The sequence below is a fragment of the Epinephelus moara genome, chromosome 14 (assembly GCF_006386435.1).
Source record: "Epinephelus moara isolate mb chromosome 14, YSFRI_EMoa_1.0, whole genome shotgun sequence".
NCBI lineage: Eukaryota > Metazoa > Chordata > Actinopteri > Perciformes > Serranidae > Epinephelus > Epinephelus moara.
The window spans coordinates 10,266,701-10,281,130 of NC_065519.1; the positions used below are offsets into that span (position 1 = coordinate 10,266,701).

The 14,430-nt window shown below is 40.3% G+C and overlaps 1 protein-coding gene across 8 annotated transcripts in view; it reads right to left on the reverse strand.

Annotated features, from left to right (window-relative positions):
- dtnbb (dystrobrevin, beta b) overlaps positions 1-11,991 on the reverse strand; it is a 44,999-nt gene extending 33,008 nt beyond the window's left edge. For 7 of the 8 annotated variants that reach the window (XM_050062485.1, XM_050062490.1, XM_050062489.1 and 4 more), the window contains exons 1-5: positions 11,813-11,991; positions 8,115-8,161; positions 5,824-5,891; positions 5,493-5,573; positions 5,171-5,384 (exon numbers count right to left, since the gene is read on the reverse strand). In XM_050062485.1, coding sequence (XP_049918442.1) covers positions 5,171-5,384; positions 5,493-5,573; positions 5,824-5,890 — 362 coding nt within the window. In that variant the 5' untranslated portion in view covers position 5,891; positions 8,115-8,161; positions 11,813-11,991. Of the gene's footprint in view, positions 1-5,170; positions 5,385-5,492; positions 5,574-5,823; positions 5,903-8,114; positions 8,162-11,812 lie in introns of those variants that run through there. The other variant, XM_050062483.1, reaches the window with a different exon arrangement.
- Positions 11,992-14,430: the final 2,439 nt, after the last annotated feature.

Sequence of the window (14,430 nt, forward strand, 5' to 3'; positions counted from 1 at the left end):
CAGACACTAATCTGTGTCAGACTGATACCCGATCGATTCTCAGACTGTAACATACAGCAGTGCATATGTCAAACATATCAGTGCACTTTGAGGTTGCATCCATTAATGTGTAAAATGTCAAAAGTCATGACCTAAGCGTTCAATCACACATTAACGCGGTATATTCATATCATTATTAGCCCGCCTCAAGACCCCTTAAAATCTCTTTAACTTGCCAAGAGAGACCAGCTCTTTCATTTCAGATTCATTTAGCTCCGGCTTCCGAGCAGAGGTAACAGAGTACATGAAAGCTCTTCTGCCTAATTCAGTTTGGACCTCAGGGACAGATAGCAAAACTGCTTCCTGTGATCGCAGACAGTCATTTCCACAAAGTTTCCCAGAGATACGGCAGCATGAATAATAACGGAGTGGGACCAGAATGGCCTTACAGATAAAAGTAAACCAATTGAATGGGTCGATGAATGGAAGGGGCAAACAGCCAATCAATTTGAGCACACAGGGTACAATAATGAGAGAGAGCTTTACGGTCAATAATAAACCTCTGTACTCCAGGATGCCTTGAGCACAGAGCAAACATTAAGAGGAGGGATATACAGTAAAACATCACCAGGAATACTTCAGCTGATTGGGACTTTTTTTTGTGTGACAGAGAAAGTAAGCAGATGTGTATTTGTTCTAACATTTGTCAGTGTTTTGGCATGATTTCAGAGGCCTAAAACCTGGCTGGATGGATAGTTTGTACAGTGAAATCAGGGCCATTGAGAATACTGAAGTCCTGTGCTGTGTATTTCTTCTGGGAATTTTTACTTTCTACAGTTATAAACTTACAGAGGAATTCAGCATATTTTCACCAGAACTGAATTCCTGGCAGCGTGGAGTGGACTTTAAAGCAGCATTTAGACAGTGTGTTGTGAAATAAAATGCTGACCCTTTATCTTATAGGTATTTTATTCTCTAACAGTTTCCTGGGAAGAAAGAACTACGTAACTTGGTACTAAATACAGGGAACCCTGACAGTGTTCTGTGACACTTCAGGTGTTTGCACACCAAGTCTGTATTTTTTGTATGTGTTTTTTTTTTTTAATCTGCCTTTCTATAAAAATCATTACACAGAGACCTTGCACACTAAATTCAATGCATTTTACTGTTCTATTAGTGTGAAAATTCGCAATATGAGACAAAATGTAGAAACACATTTCCTCCCTTGCTTCCCTCCACTAGAGTTACCTCTCTGGCAGTCGCCACTCTCTGCCTCTGTCTTGCATATGGCAATGCAGATACTTGAAACAGCTGAACTATTGCCCCTTTCTGTCTCTACACTGTCACACTCTCTGTCTGTGTGTGCTCCACATCCTCCTCCATAGTCACCATCATTCACCTGAATATTACTATCTGACCTGTTGAAAGTAGGCTATCTGAGTTATGAAATGATACTGTGTGTCTCGTTCCTCTCTCTGCCTTTAGTCTGTGGATTCAGTTTAAAAAATATCAGGAAAGAGTGAAAAATGCCCATTACAGTTGGTCTGAGGTGACGACTTAAGGTGCCTTTTGTCTGTTTGAGGAGCACTTGTAGTACATAGAACAACTTCATTGCAATACCAATGCATTTCAGCATGTGGCTTTCATCAGGGTCCAACGCGTTTCAAAATGCCGTAAGCTGAAAGACATATTATTATGTCTTGCACTGAATTTGTTCTACATACTACAAGTGCTGCTCATCTCCATGAACCTTGGAAGTAGGTAAAGTTGTGCCAGAAACCCCCGCCTTGCTACTTGTTTTGTCTGACCAACTGTACAAAACCCGCACAAGATACTCAGTGTAATTTAAGAGAAGAACAGAGCAGTAAATCCTTGCAAGGGAAACAGATGCTAGAACCACTGATTTTTTTCTTTTATATTTTTACTTCACTTATTCATTTTCCGTAAGCGCTTATCCTGTTTGAGGGTCATGGGGGGGCTGGAGCATTGGGTGAGAGGAAGGGTACACCCTGGACAGGTCACCAGACTATCACAGGGCTGACACATAGAGACAGACAACCATTCACACTCACATTCACACCTACGGACAATTTAGAGTCACCAGTTAACCTGCATGTCTTTGAACTGTGGGAGGAAGCTGGAGCACCCGGAGAAAACCCACACTGACACGGGGAGAACATGCAAACTCAGCACATCTAAGTTTCCACACAGAAGTGCTCCCCCACCTTGGGTTCAAACCAGGAACCCTCTTGCCGTGAGGCGACAATGCTAACCACTGTACCACCGTGCCATTTTTGCTCGATGAATGTCTAAAATGTTTTAGTTAATTAGTTGAAAGAAATTTTCTTAAACTGCTCAATTTGAATAATAATAGAACTGTTTAATCAAAACATAATGAATGTATGAAAAATCCAAATAATCACTTTATGACACCTTTTTAATGTCATACATGGTGTCACTTTGCTTTCTTGGACCACAGCAAAACAGGGGCCTATAAAGGCGAAACTCTGTCACTGTGTGAGTGACTGAGTGACAAAGTGACACCATTGGCCAGTCGAGTTTCCCCATTGGCTGTTGCTCTTTCAAAATGGATAGGGGCGACAGTGTTTCTGCTGGTAACATCTACCTCTGTGATTAATCATCTGATCTACTCCCTCAATACATGAACGATTGTTGTTGCAGTGCACTGCGTTTATTACTGTACCTGCAGAGCTCAACCCAGAAAGCCTCATCCGAGAAATTTAGGAGGAGCTCTATATATTATCCTGTACTTTTATTTCAAACGAGGTGTTTCAATCCCATATTTGTAGGGTGTTGACACTGTTTGATGACTGTATTTTAAGAGTGGCATAGTAGGCGTAGTGAGTGTGGTCAAGCGAGAGAAAAATAGAGTGAAGGTGGATGTGCTCAGGGTGCTCAGGTGTTGGCAATCTGAGCACAGGAGAAAGCAGTAGTAAAGTTGTCAGGTGGTACAGTGAAGGTTTGAGTTTGTCCATGAATAAATACTGCAGCCCACCACAGTGTGTATCAACCCTGGAGGCAAAACAAAGTCTCCCCTGTGCTTCCTAATCTGGATGCTGAAGCAGGAAATTATCTTGCTGTTTTTACTAAGACCAATATTTGAGGCTGTGGGCATGTTTGTAATTGTCATGGGATGTAACCTAGGTCTGGTCTGTTTAACAAGGTAATATTAATTACACATCAACACCTCAGATGAGTAATCCAGAACAACAAATTGTTGAAAACAGAATGATTATATCCAATTTTTTGTCTCCAACACAGGTATCGTAACCATGTGAATAGTAAACGGACTTGCATTTTTATAAATCCTTCCAAGTCTTTCGATCACTTAAAGTGCTTTACACGTTCACACACACACTCATACACTGACTGCAAAGGCTGTCAGGCAAAGTGCCAATCTGATCATCAGGATCTAATCTAATGCTCATTCACACACATTTGCACACCTATGGCCCAGCTTTTGGGAGTATTTTGGGGTTCAGTATCTTGCCCAAGGATACTTGCATTCTGAAGGGAGCTGGGGATCGAACTGCAGAGTGAATGACTTACATACTGATCCACAGCTGCCTATGACATACTACTTTAGTACACTTTGAAAACAAAAATTTCTGCGATCACAGAAGAAAATTGCAGATGATCATTTAACATCCAGGAATTAACACTATAGACACTTCCGCTGGCTATCCCTGTAACAATTTGTCCACAATTTAGCACACTGACCATGCACGGTCCAACCATATACTAGGTTCTCTTTCATAACATTTGTTTCGTGTCTCACTATGGGAACGCCTCCTGCATGACCCCATCAGAAGCTCATATAATATTACGCCAGCCCTAATTGGCTGGCACTAGTGACGCATATGTCAGGAGGGGTTGGGACCCTCCTCCTATATGTTGGGCTGACATAGCTTCAGTTGTCACCTCTATCTCGCTTCCATAGCAAGGAGGGTGGTCTGGTGAGACACTCACTAATGCTAATCAGAGAACCAGGGTTATATCCATAACCTTGAGTTTCAGCCTAATTTTGTTCCAACAGACTGAGTAGCAGCCAGCTAATGTTATTATTTATAAAAGTTAAACACACTACCTGTAATTAACGTTAGTTGTCTTTAAGTTGATAATCAACTACATATGATAAACTGTGTCAGTTTTTAGCAGATTTTTCACAGGTTGTCATGTAAAAAGCAAGATGTCAGAACTTTTCTGAGCAGCCACAGTCACTGAAAGTGAAGCTTACTGTACAGGATAGGAGCACACTGAAAAATCCACCATGAGCTACTGGTCAAACCAGACCCAGTTAGGTGTAGCTATCAAAACCACTTGGTTAGGTTTAGAAAAAAGATCATGTTTTGAGTTCAAATAAGTATGTTTGTTGCGTAACAATAAGGTAATATAACGTAAATACATAAGTGACATCAGTACACTTTGACTGTACGTAAATTAAGTAATGTTACATTGAAACAATGGTGAATTTTGGTTTCACACGGGGCGCAAACTAGGTTAAAGTCTTGTTTTGTTTGGCCCATCCACCTCCGCTCTCTCCAGCCCTATACAGTACGTAATCTCTGACTCTTTATACTGTGTCAGTTGCTCTCGGCATCAAGTATTGCCGTGGATGGGTTTACACTGGAGTAAGTTGAAAGCCCGGTGCATTGCATGAAGATGCTAAAGGGTGCCTTTGGTGTCGATATCACACACCAAGGAGCGCGACAAAGTGTCAGTATTTGCCAACCTGGATATGAGAACAAGCTGCCCACAAGGGATCATAAGATTTGTCTGAGAGGTAGCAAGAAGAAAAAAAATCTGTTTGGGTGAATTTATTCTGATTTGCTTTTAATCTTTACTTTTTCCCTGTAAAATATTAGAATATTTTAACACTTTAGGCCCTTTAGATATTGTTAAAAAAACAAAAAACATTTTTTTGTAATTGGTTAAACCCTGTAGACACATGGAACCAGTGACAAAGGCTCAAAAGTAGAAATACCTTTGTTGGGAGCCACTGGTCTAAAATGTGAGATGTGAATACACATTTATAAAACATATTTTAATATTCAGCTTCCATTTTGATGTGGTTTCTGCATCAACGCCACTCAAACAACAGTAAAAGTGACTCCAGTGATCCCCACCCACAGAGTGTATCGCTCATCTGCACTGACCACCTCACCCGTACCTGTCGTAGGTGGCCACCATGAAGTTGAGCAGCAGCCCGATGGACTGCTCCACATTGATCTGGTGGGTGGTGGGCAGCCGCTTGTTGAGCTGGTAGTAGATGGAAGACAGAATAGTCTCCAGCCGTGACACGTTGATCTCAGCGTTGTGGTCCAACGTGTTGAGCCCGTTGTCACGAAAGGCTTCGATCATGTTCCAGACATCCACCAGATGAACTGTGAGGGGGAAACAGACAGACTATGATCAGACTGTGACTCTTGGAAATAATGTTTCTGTTAATTACACAGTGTCATAACAGTTGAAACGAGAGGAAAATCTCTTACGGTTGCATCTCTTTTGCACAAACCGGAGTTTGCAGGCAGTCCTGTAAGTCGACAGTCTGATTACATCAAAATTTTGGGCTCCTGCAAAAAAGAAAAAATCAGATCTCAAGTTAATGCCATGCCTGTCCAGTTTAATTTAATAAAATTACATTCTTTCCGAACACAATCAGGCTTACAGAAGGTACATTTACACGTGATCGTTATCTGTGTGGGAGGAATTACACTGTACATGTGAGGGAGCACATATCTCCTGCTTCAGTCAAAGAATTACATGAGCCGCTGCCGACTATGAATAGTGAAAAGAGATTTCTCTTCAGTCGACTCCACTCACTCATTTCCATGAAGAGCTGTCTCTTCTCCACCATGGCCTTGCCTCGTTTACTGCCTTCCTCGATCATTCTGTGGCACATCAAACAGCAGAGCACGCAGTGCGTACAGTTCAGACAGCAGCATGTTAATAAATGAAACACACAGTTCTTTTCATTGTCCACAATCGGAAAGCATACAAATGAGGATGAATTATATATATGGCATATTAAAAGTGCAGTTGACGAAAAATGATCAGAATATGACTTTCTGTGGTATTAAATAACATAAATGATTACTTAAACCTTATAAAATAACATCTTTTAAATACAGAACATCTGGTCTTCAGCTGAAATGAACATGTGAGCTCCTGAACACTCGTATACCACCTTTATTATTCACCCTGTGTACATCAAGGACTGTATTAGTCATCACTCCAGCTAATCACTTCACTGCAAAACACACAGATTATGTAGCTTTGTTTGGATTTCTTAACAGATGAAATTACTGGGATGAAATCTTTAGCTGTACACAACAAATTTCATTGCTTTGAGAGACGCTAATGAGCTAGTTTAATAATGAAACTAAACTATCTGTTTGTCTCACTCAATTCACTATCTGAATCACTTAAATATCAAGGATGTGGGATGCAGTTGAAGATACTAAAAACCAGAGATAAATTGTGATTTCTTTAATTTAAAGAGTCACTAACTGTTCTTATCTCATCTTATTTAACAGCAATGTGTGGTGTCAGTGTTCAGTGGCAACTAAGAAAATTGTGTGTTGACAAAAATGTGACTTTTACTCAAAGGAATAGTTTGAAATTTTGGAAAGTATACTTTTTGGCTTTCTTGCCAAGAGTTGGATAAGAAGATTGACACCACGCTCATGTCATATACGCTAAAGATGAAGCTAAACAGCTAATAGCCATAAGCTTAGCCTAACATAGAGAGTGTAAACAGGGGGAAACAGCTAGCCTGACTGTGACAAAATCCACCTACCAGCACCTCTAAAGCTCATTAAATAACTCATTATATCTTAGCTGTCTCCAAAAATAAAAAAAAAACGTAGTTGGTTATGTGCTTGATTATTCTTTGTTTAAGCCACTTTTGTACCAAATTATAGCCCCTTTCACACACACTGCAAATTAACTATTACTCAAAGGAGCTGTATGTGAGAACCCAAATTCCCAAATCAGGTGGATTGGACCTTTAACTGACTTTACCCTGCCAGCTCCATAGCACAAAGTCTATGTCATGTCTGATTGAGCCCGTGTGTGAATAGAGTAAGAAACTGTTAGGAGAATTCACAGCGGGTGTGTGTTGGTAACGTTTCTATCATGAAGCTCACATGAAACAAAAACAAACATCTGAGGGTGAAAAAGAGGGGTCAGTCACAAGAAGACGCCAGTGACAATATCTAACTGCAGAGATTCTGTAACTTCAGTGACTTCTGAACGGCACAAGACTCAGTTGTACTCCCATATTAGAAACTGGCTGTGTGCCCATGGTGTAATCATCGTAATCTCCTGCCTCCTGCTCTACCCAGGCCTCACCTAAACTCAGAGTACTTCCGGTAGGTGAGAGCTTGTTTGACAATCTCCTGTTGTGTGCTACAACAAACTCCGGACGATGTCTGGACCTGATTCTCTTGACATTGTCCAGAGTTCATGTAAGAAATCTGCTTATGCTAACAAGAAATAAAGAAAATAAGCACCTTTCCTGAAATGTCGGACTATTCTTTTAAAGTGTGCCATCAATTTGTATTTAATATTAAAATCCAATTGTACAAAGATGTTAAAAATGATATCTTTATGATGTGAACATTTAAATATTAGTCCTTAATCTTCAGGATGCAGGTATCAGTTGCTGTACGAACAAAAAGGATACTCATCTCTTTCAGACCAAAGACTCTACATCTATTGAACAATTTAAACTTTAGCTTTTGTTCTGACGTCTGATTCAACTTCAGCGTCGGCTCTGTTGTGAGTTTTCAAAAATAATTCATTGTTCGTGTCTGTCTTTTGTTTCAACATCACACTCGTACTTGTGGAAGACAAATTTCCCTTTGAAACGATACAGGTTTCCTTATTACACTCAAGCCTTCACTCTTCAAAAAGTGTCATCAGGGCTTTAATGTTGTGGCACAAGTCATTTCTTTCAGTGAACAGTGGATGTTTTCATTTGAAACAGATCGTCAATTGTTCTTTCCCAGTATCCTGTGTTCAGTATAGTACAGTGGTTTAAATTTGTGGTGTAATGTATTGGAAAATAGTGTCATTTTTTAGACTATATAATTTAAGATTTCAATACTTACCTGTCTGTGGTTGAATGTCAAACAAAGTGAAGCCCTGAACGTCGACCCTGTGAAGAGAAGCCATATTGAAAGAGTTAGCGAAGGTGTCTTTGCACTCGATGTTACCAATACTATGAGAGATAAGCTATTCCTCGCTGACAAAATGTAGTTGACTTTTGAATAAGTAATTAACACCTCCCCTCTCTCCCTCCTTCAAGGACTTCATTAGCTCTCAATTTGTGCTTTTGTTTCCCCTCTCTCTCTTCCTGCAGAGATATTGGTGAGCTGGCTGGGGTACACTCTAGTGCCCGTGGTCTGTGCAAATGATAATTCTCCATGACATCCTGCTCAGCAAGGACTGCATCCTGTGGGCTAATGACACCGACGGAGAGCTGCAAAGGAACCACTTAACGACGACGGACGCGGAGCACATTACAGCTGGCCAATGAGTGAGAAGCGCCGGGGTACCTCGGACCGAGCGCCCCAAACATGCCTGGATCACATGAATGTTCACAGGATGCTGACAAGCAGAGCGAAAGCAAAGAAGCAAAGGTTCTGCTACCCTCAGGAAGTCTACACACAGGCAGGATTTCTTTTCTTTTTTTACATCAAGCCGTGTTTTAGAGACGCTCTTCTTTTCACAGTGATCTTTACTGTTATGACAAAGCCTCTTTCCAGTCACTAGCTTACTACTCTGGCTTGTGTTGAGTGGTTCTTATTGCAGGTTACAGGCACAAGCAAGGGTCTTTTAAAGGAATCTATCCACTAAAATGAAGTCAAGTATCATTTCACTTTTATTGAAGACAATAAGTATTAGGATCTGGGTAACAACCAATGGTTATTTCAGTGATTAAAGGTCCAGTAGGAGCATCTATTCGCTGTAACAGAATATAATATACAGAACTATGTTTTCTTATGTTTGTGATGATACTGAAAATAAGAATGGTGTTTTCGTTACCGTGGAATGAGCTGATTATATCTACATATGGAGCAGCCCGTCTTACACAGAGTCTGCCATGTTGTGCTGCAGTAGCCCAGAGCGGACAAACCATTAGCGTCTTCGTGTTAGCCTGTAGTTCTCCTACACACTTCACACAAGTTTCAGTTCTGCAGCCTCACAGCCAGATGCCGCTAAATCCTCCACACTAGACCTTTAACAGTAAGTATCATAATCAGAGTCACAACTAATGATTATTCTAGTGATCAAGTATATGAAATATCAAAAAGCCCATCACTGGAGCTGCTGCTTAGTCCAACCAATCAACTATATTATTATCTACATCAACAGGGAACTAATCAGCAACTGTTTTGATAATCAAATAATCGTTTTGGGCATTTTTTCAGCAATAATGTAAGCAAAAAATGTTGCTGGTTTCAGCTTCTCAAACGTGAAAATTGAATGCTTTTCTGTCCCATATATGATGGTAAATTGAAAACTTTTTTTTGGAGAGTGTTTATTGGCAGAACAAGGCACTTGAAGATGTTACCTTGAGCTCTGAAATATAACAGACATGCAAATTTTTATTTAGTCATTTATTTTTACTATTTTGTGACAAATTTATGGACAATTTCAGATTACAGGCACCAGCAGGGTTTTTTGACTGTATTGCTGTGAAGTATTGTTTCTTTTTTTTAAAATAATAATTAAAAAAAACACTGGTGCTGCAGCTTAGTCTATTAATCCACTATATTATTATCTATATTTTCTAAGCCAAAAATGTCAGCAAAAAAGATACTGGCTTTCCTACAAATCAATGTACAGCCTCATACAGAAATAATCCCTCTCGATCATCACTTACGACCCACTATGAGTCTGTGGTGGTGTATTTTTCTACAGCGACTCTGCCCTCTGCCTGTGTTTTCTTATTTTCTTATTTTTGTTTTTGGGATGTTTATGGGCGTATACCCCCATAAAAGGTTTGAGCAGCAGACACAGAAAGACACAGCACAAAAAACACAAATGTAGGAAAGTGAAACACAACATGAAAGGGAATCTGGGGTTGGCTGTTACTTTTAATTTCACTTTCTCTGGCGAGCCTGATTACAAACAAGAACTGACAATCCTGCATAGTATACATTTAATGCTTTTCTGTGCCAGATATGACAGTGAATTGAATATTTTTGGTTTTGGAGCATGCATTCCTTTTTCTATTTTCTGACACTTTACCGACAAAACAGTTCATTCACAGGCAAATAACCTGAAGATTCATTGGGTGAAAATGGTTGTTAATTGGTGCCATACCTGTCTCCATTCCCAAAGCTCAAGGTGACATCTTTAAATGTCTCATTTTTTGCCAAACAACAATCCAAATCCCCCAAAATATTTAGTCACTGATGGTATAAGAAAGACAAAAGCAGAAAATGTTCACTCCTGAGAAGCTGAACCCAGAGAATAATTGGGCATGGCTGCTTGAAAAATGACTTTAGAATAATCACTCATTGAAATAGTTGCTAAATATTTTTAGTTGTGTGACTGATCGATTAATTGCTGCATTCTAAGACAAACAAAAAAAAAACTCTGTGTGCTAAATTAAACAGCAATTTTACTGCTCTGAATCAATCGTGTGGCTCTCAGCAGCTCAGTGGGCAAATCATGACCATAACTCAGTCAGGATTAAGGGTTCACTTTGGGCCACGATGGCACTTGAAAACACTTGGTCAGCCTAATTACACATTAAAGGGAGCAACACACACACACACACACACACACTATATATGTCAGAGGAGCTGTGTTGCTACTTTGGACTTTGGGGGGGAAAGGGAAGAAAACATTTGCTATGCAGTGGGAGACTCAACAGACACATGTCAGCAAAATAACACAATGGTTCATTGTAAATATTCTGCCTGTGAAGTAACTGCAGAAATTCATGAGTAGGCAACTCAGGCCTCGCATTTGGCAGGCGATATTTGGAAAAATGAAAGCGGTGCATGGCAGCAAATGAATGAGTATAAATGCAGGAGTTGATCATTTCATGTTGGATGAGGAAACAGAGACAAGTTGTTAATAATTCATGGATGAAATGAATTCACAGACCAGAGCACATTCAAAGGCACAGACCAGGATCAGTGTGATAAAGGTCTGAATTGATGGGATTTTAAGCACTCATCTGCACATTAGTAATGATGACATCATAATAAATTTGATGTCATCTCTCTTTTGATACACTAAGACTGTGTGGTTATCATCACAGGCCCGTAAAGGTGCATTTTACTGTAACCGCACCTTCAGCTCCGAGGTAATGACAACATCCTTTGACGCGAGTTAACATAAGGACTCGGTTACTGCAGTACCTCCCTTCCGCTGATATCATCCACTTCTCGGTTTCTACAAGCCTCATTTCTCACAGTGAGCAACCCTGCAACACTTAAAATTCACTTCTGAAGCTACGGCAGAGCACAAACGCAGCCATATTGCTGATTTAACTGCCTATTTACCTTATTTCCACAATGGGAATGATGTGTCGTGATGCCCGTAAATTTTTGGGGGGAGATAATAAACAATGGCAATCCTGCATCTTTTCAATTCTCACTGGTGTCTCGACAGCTGAATGAGAGGCATAGCAGGGAGCTGGCCTTTACCGGAGGAAAATCACGCAGGTTGCGTTTAGAGCATCATCATCATCATCATCGGCACCAGCAGCAGCATCAGATGAGGAGGATAAGTGGTCCAGGGTGAATAAGGAGGATATTTCCTCCGTGATTCACAGCCGCACTCTCACCTTTGATGAATCCACCCGTGTGTCCGCCGACGTTACAGCTGTCCGAGCGATGAGAAACGGCTCGGACGATCCATCATCATATTTCAGCCTCGTCTCCCGTTTCATCCGACTTCAATCTTGGGAACTGCGGTTGTAGCCGCACATCGAAACGTACAAGCGCCCCGCTCCGCTCGGCATCATCAGCGACCCAGCGGCAGAGGACGGCAGAGCAGAGCGCAAGCAGGCACGGAGATGCCATGCGCGACCACCTACTATACTTTACGCATGTGCGCACGCACGCTGGTTAAAGGCGCACTACTACTATTGTTGCTTTTACTCTGAATTATGATCCTCAGCATAACAGAGTGGAGATGAAACACGAAACACTGATTTAATTTAACCCAAAGGGATCCTCCAGCCATTTCATACTGCACTTTCATATTGTTTCAAGCTGGGGGACTCAAAAAGACAGATTTAAAAAAAGAATTAATAAAATCAAAACAGCAGAGACAGAGACATCCTGACTTTGAGTCAAACCCTAGACTTGATCCTACATTTCCCATAATGCAATCTAGCATCTAGGTGGGAGATTTACCTCACTCTGTATTCCTATTAAACATAGAAACACAGAACTCTCCTGGATAATGTATTGACTCGGCAGGCTTGTGTCACCAGTTCATTTTATGTTGCTTATTAACATAAAGAAATCATGTTTAGTCTCTCTGTGTGCTCATTTGGCCTGGTGGATGGCTCTAAATCTAGCAAAGCCTATGAACAGCAGTGGCATAGTGTTACTTATTTTTCACAGTATTGATACACTGGTACCAGCTGTGCTTTTTCCCCTCTCTCTCATTGTTATTAATGTTTACTACAGTCATTCTGCTGTTCTCTGCTACTAACCAAGAGAAGAAGTCATCGTTGTCTTTCATGCCCTACGTTTCTGCAAACCACACATATGTTACACGTGTACATTATTAAGTAGCGGATAAGTTGAAACTTTATGTTTCAACAACACTGTGGTAAATCTGTGGATAAGTTAAGGCACAAAAAATCTGTTATAGTTCATAAAAGATCATGTTATGGCTTAAAATATCCCCTTTTGGTGGATGAAAAGCTGCTAGAAACACAGCCATGTCTGGGTAAAAAACAACTGCTTTTTGTGGCACTATCCCAGCAGGAAATACAGCAACGTCTCTGCAATAATGAACTCCGGTTTGTGGCTCTACTCTGGCACAAAATGCACTATGTCTTGATAAAAAAGAAAAAAAAAAAGCTTTCATGCCACTGTCCCAGCAGGAAACACAGCAATGTCTCACTAAAAAAACTACAGTTTTATGTGGCACCACCTCAGAAAATGCAGCAATGTCTCGATAAAAAAAACAACTGCTTTTCGTGGCATTATCTCCACAGGAAACACAGTGATATCTTGATTAAAACAAAAAACAAAAGAAAGCGCTAACCTGCAGAAAATGCAGCGATGTCTCTGTAGAAAAAACAATCATTTTGTGGCACCACCTCAACAAGAAATGTGTCAGCTGCTTTTCCAGGCACTATTTTGGCAGGAAATGCAGCTATGTCTGGATAAAATAACACCTGCTTCAGGGCACCCGGTGGCTAAGTAGGTAGAGCAAGGACCAATATATTAAGACAATGTCCCTGCTGCAGCGGCCATGGGTTCAATTACAGCCTGTGGGCCCTTGCTGTATGTCATCCCTCCCTCCCTCTCTCTCCCCCACCTCACATATAGACTATCCTATCCAAAACAATAATCTTTAAAAGAAAATTGCTTTTCCTGGCACTATCCCTGCAGGAAACGAAGTAATGTCTTGGTAAAATACAACCCCTTTTGATGGCCCTATCCCTGCAGGATGTCACGGTTAAAAAAACCAAATACAACAAAATAAAATAATGTTTTGATGGCACTATCCTGCAGAAAACGCAGCGATGTCTCAGTATATAAAAACAACTGCTTTTTGTGGCACTATAAATTTGCTGCTTTAAATATTAGATCAAGCCCAATCTGATTGCCCTGAATGACATCTGTATATCTGTTTTATAGACTATTAACTTCATGTTGTCGAGTCAACTTCAGGCTGCCTCTTACACCCCTCTGTGATGTAAGCACCAGTAAACACACACACAAATTGTTTTTCTTTTCATTATTTATTCATAATAGTCTATAACTTCTGATAAAATACACTTTGTTTACAAGTGCTGATTACTATATTACATTCACCCGGAGTTTAAATGGAGACAAAATGACACAGACATATTAAACAAATTCACCTAGTGATAAATGTGACTTTTTAAAAATGGTGGTGATTGCCCATGACACTTTCTGGCCAGTTCTATATAAACTCCTCTCCTGAATGCACACACAACAGATAACTTCAGTGACAGTGGGGACTGCTGCCTGACTCACGTTTCAGTCCTTATTAACAAAGATTTCAGCTGCCGTTTGGGTTGACTGATTGTTTTTGTTAATTGTTTTTGCAGTGCGATCCAGTCCCCAATTCTACATGAGTAAATACAACATCCTAACGTCATGTCCAACCAAATAAGACCTAAATATTTATGGGGGACACATTAAATTTGTGTTAACAGAATCAAATACTGTTTTAATGAAATGACTATTCTAA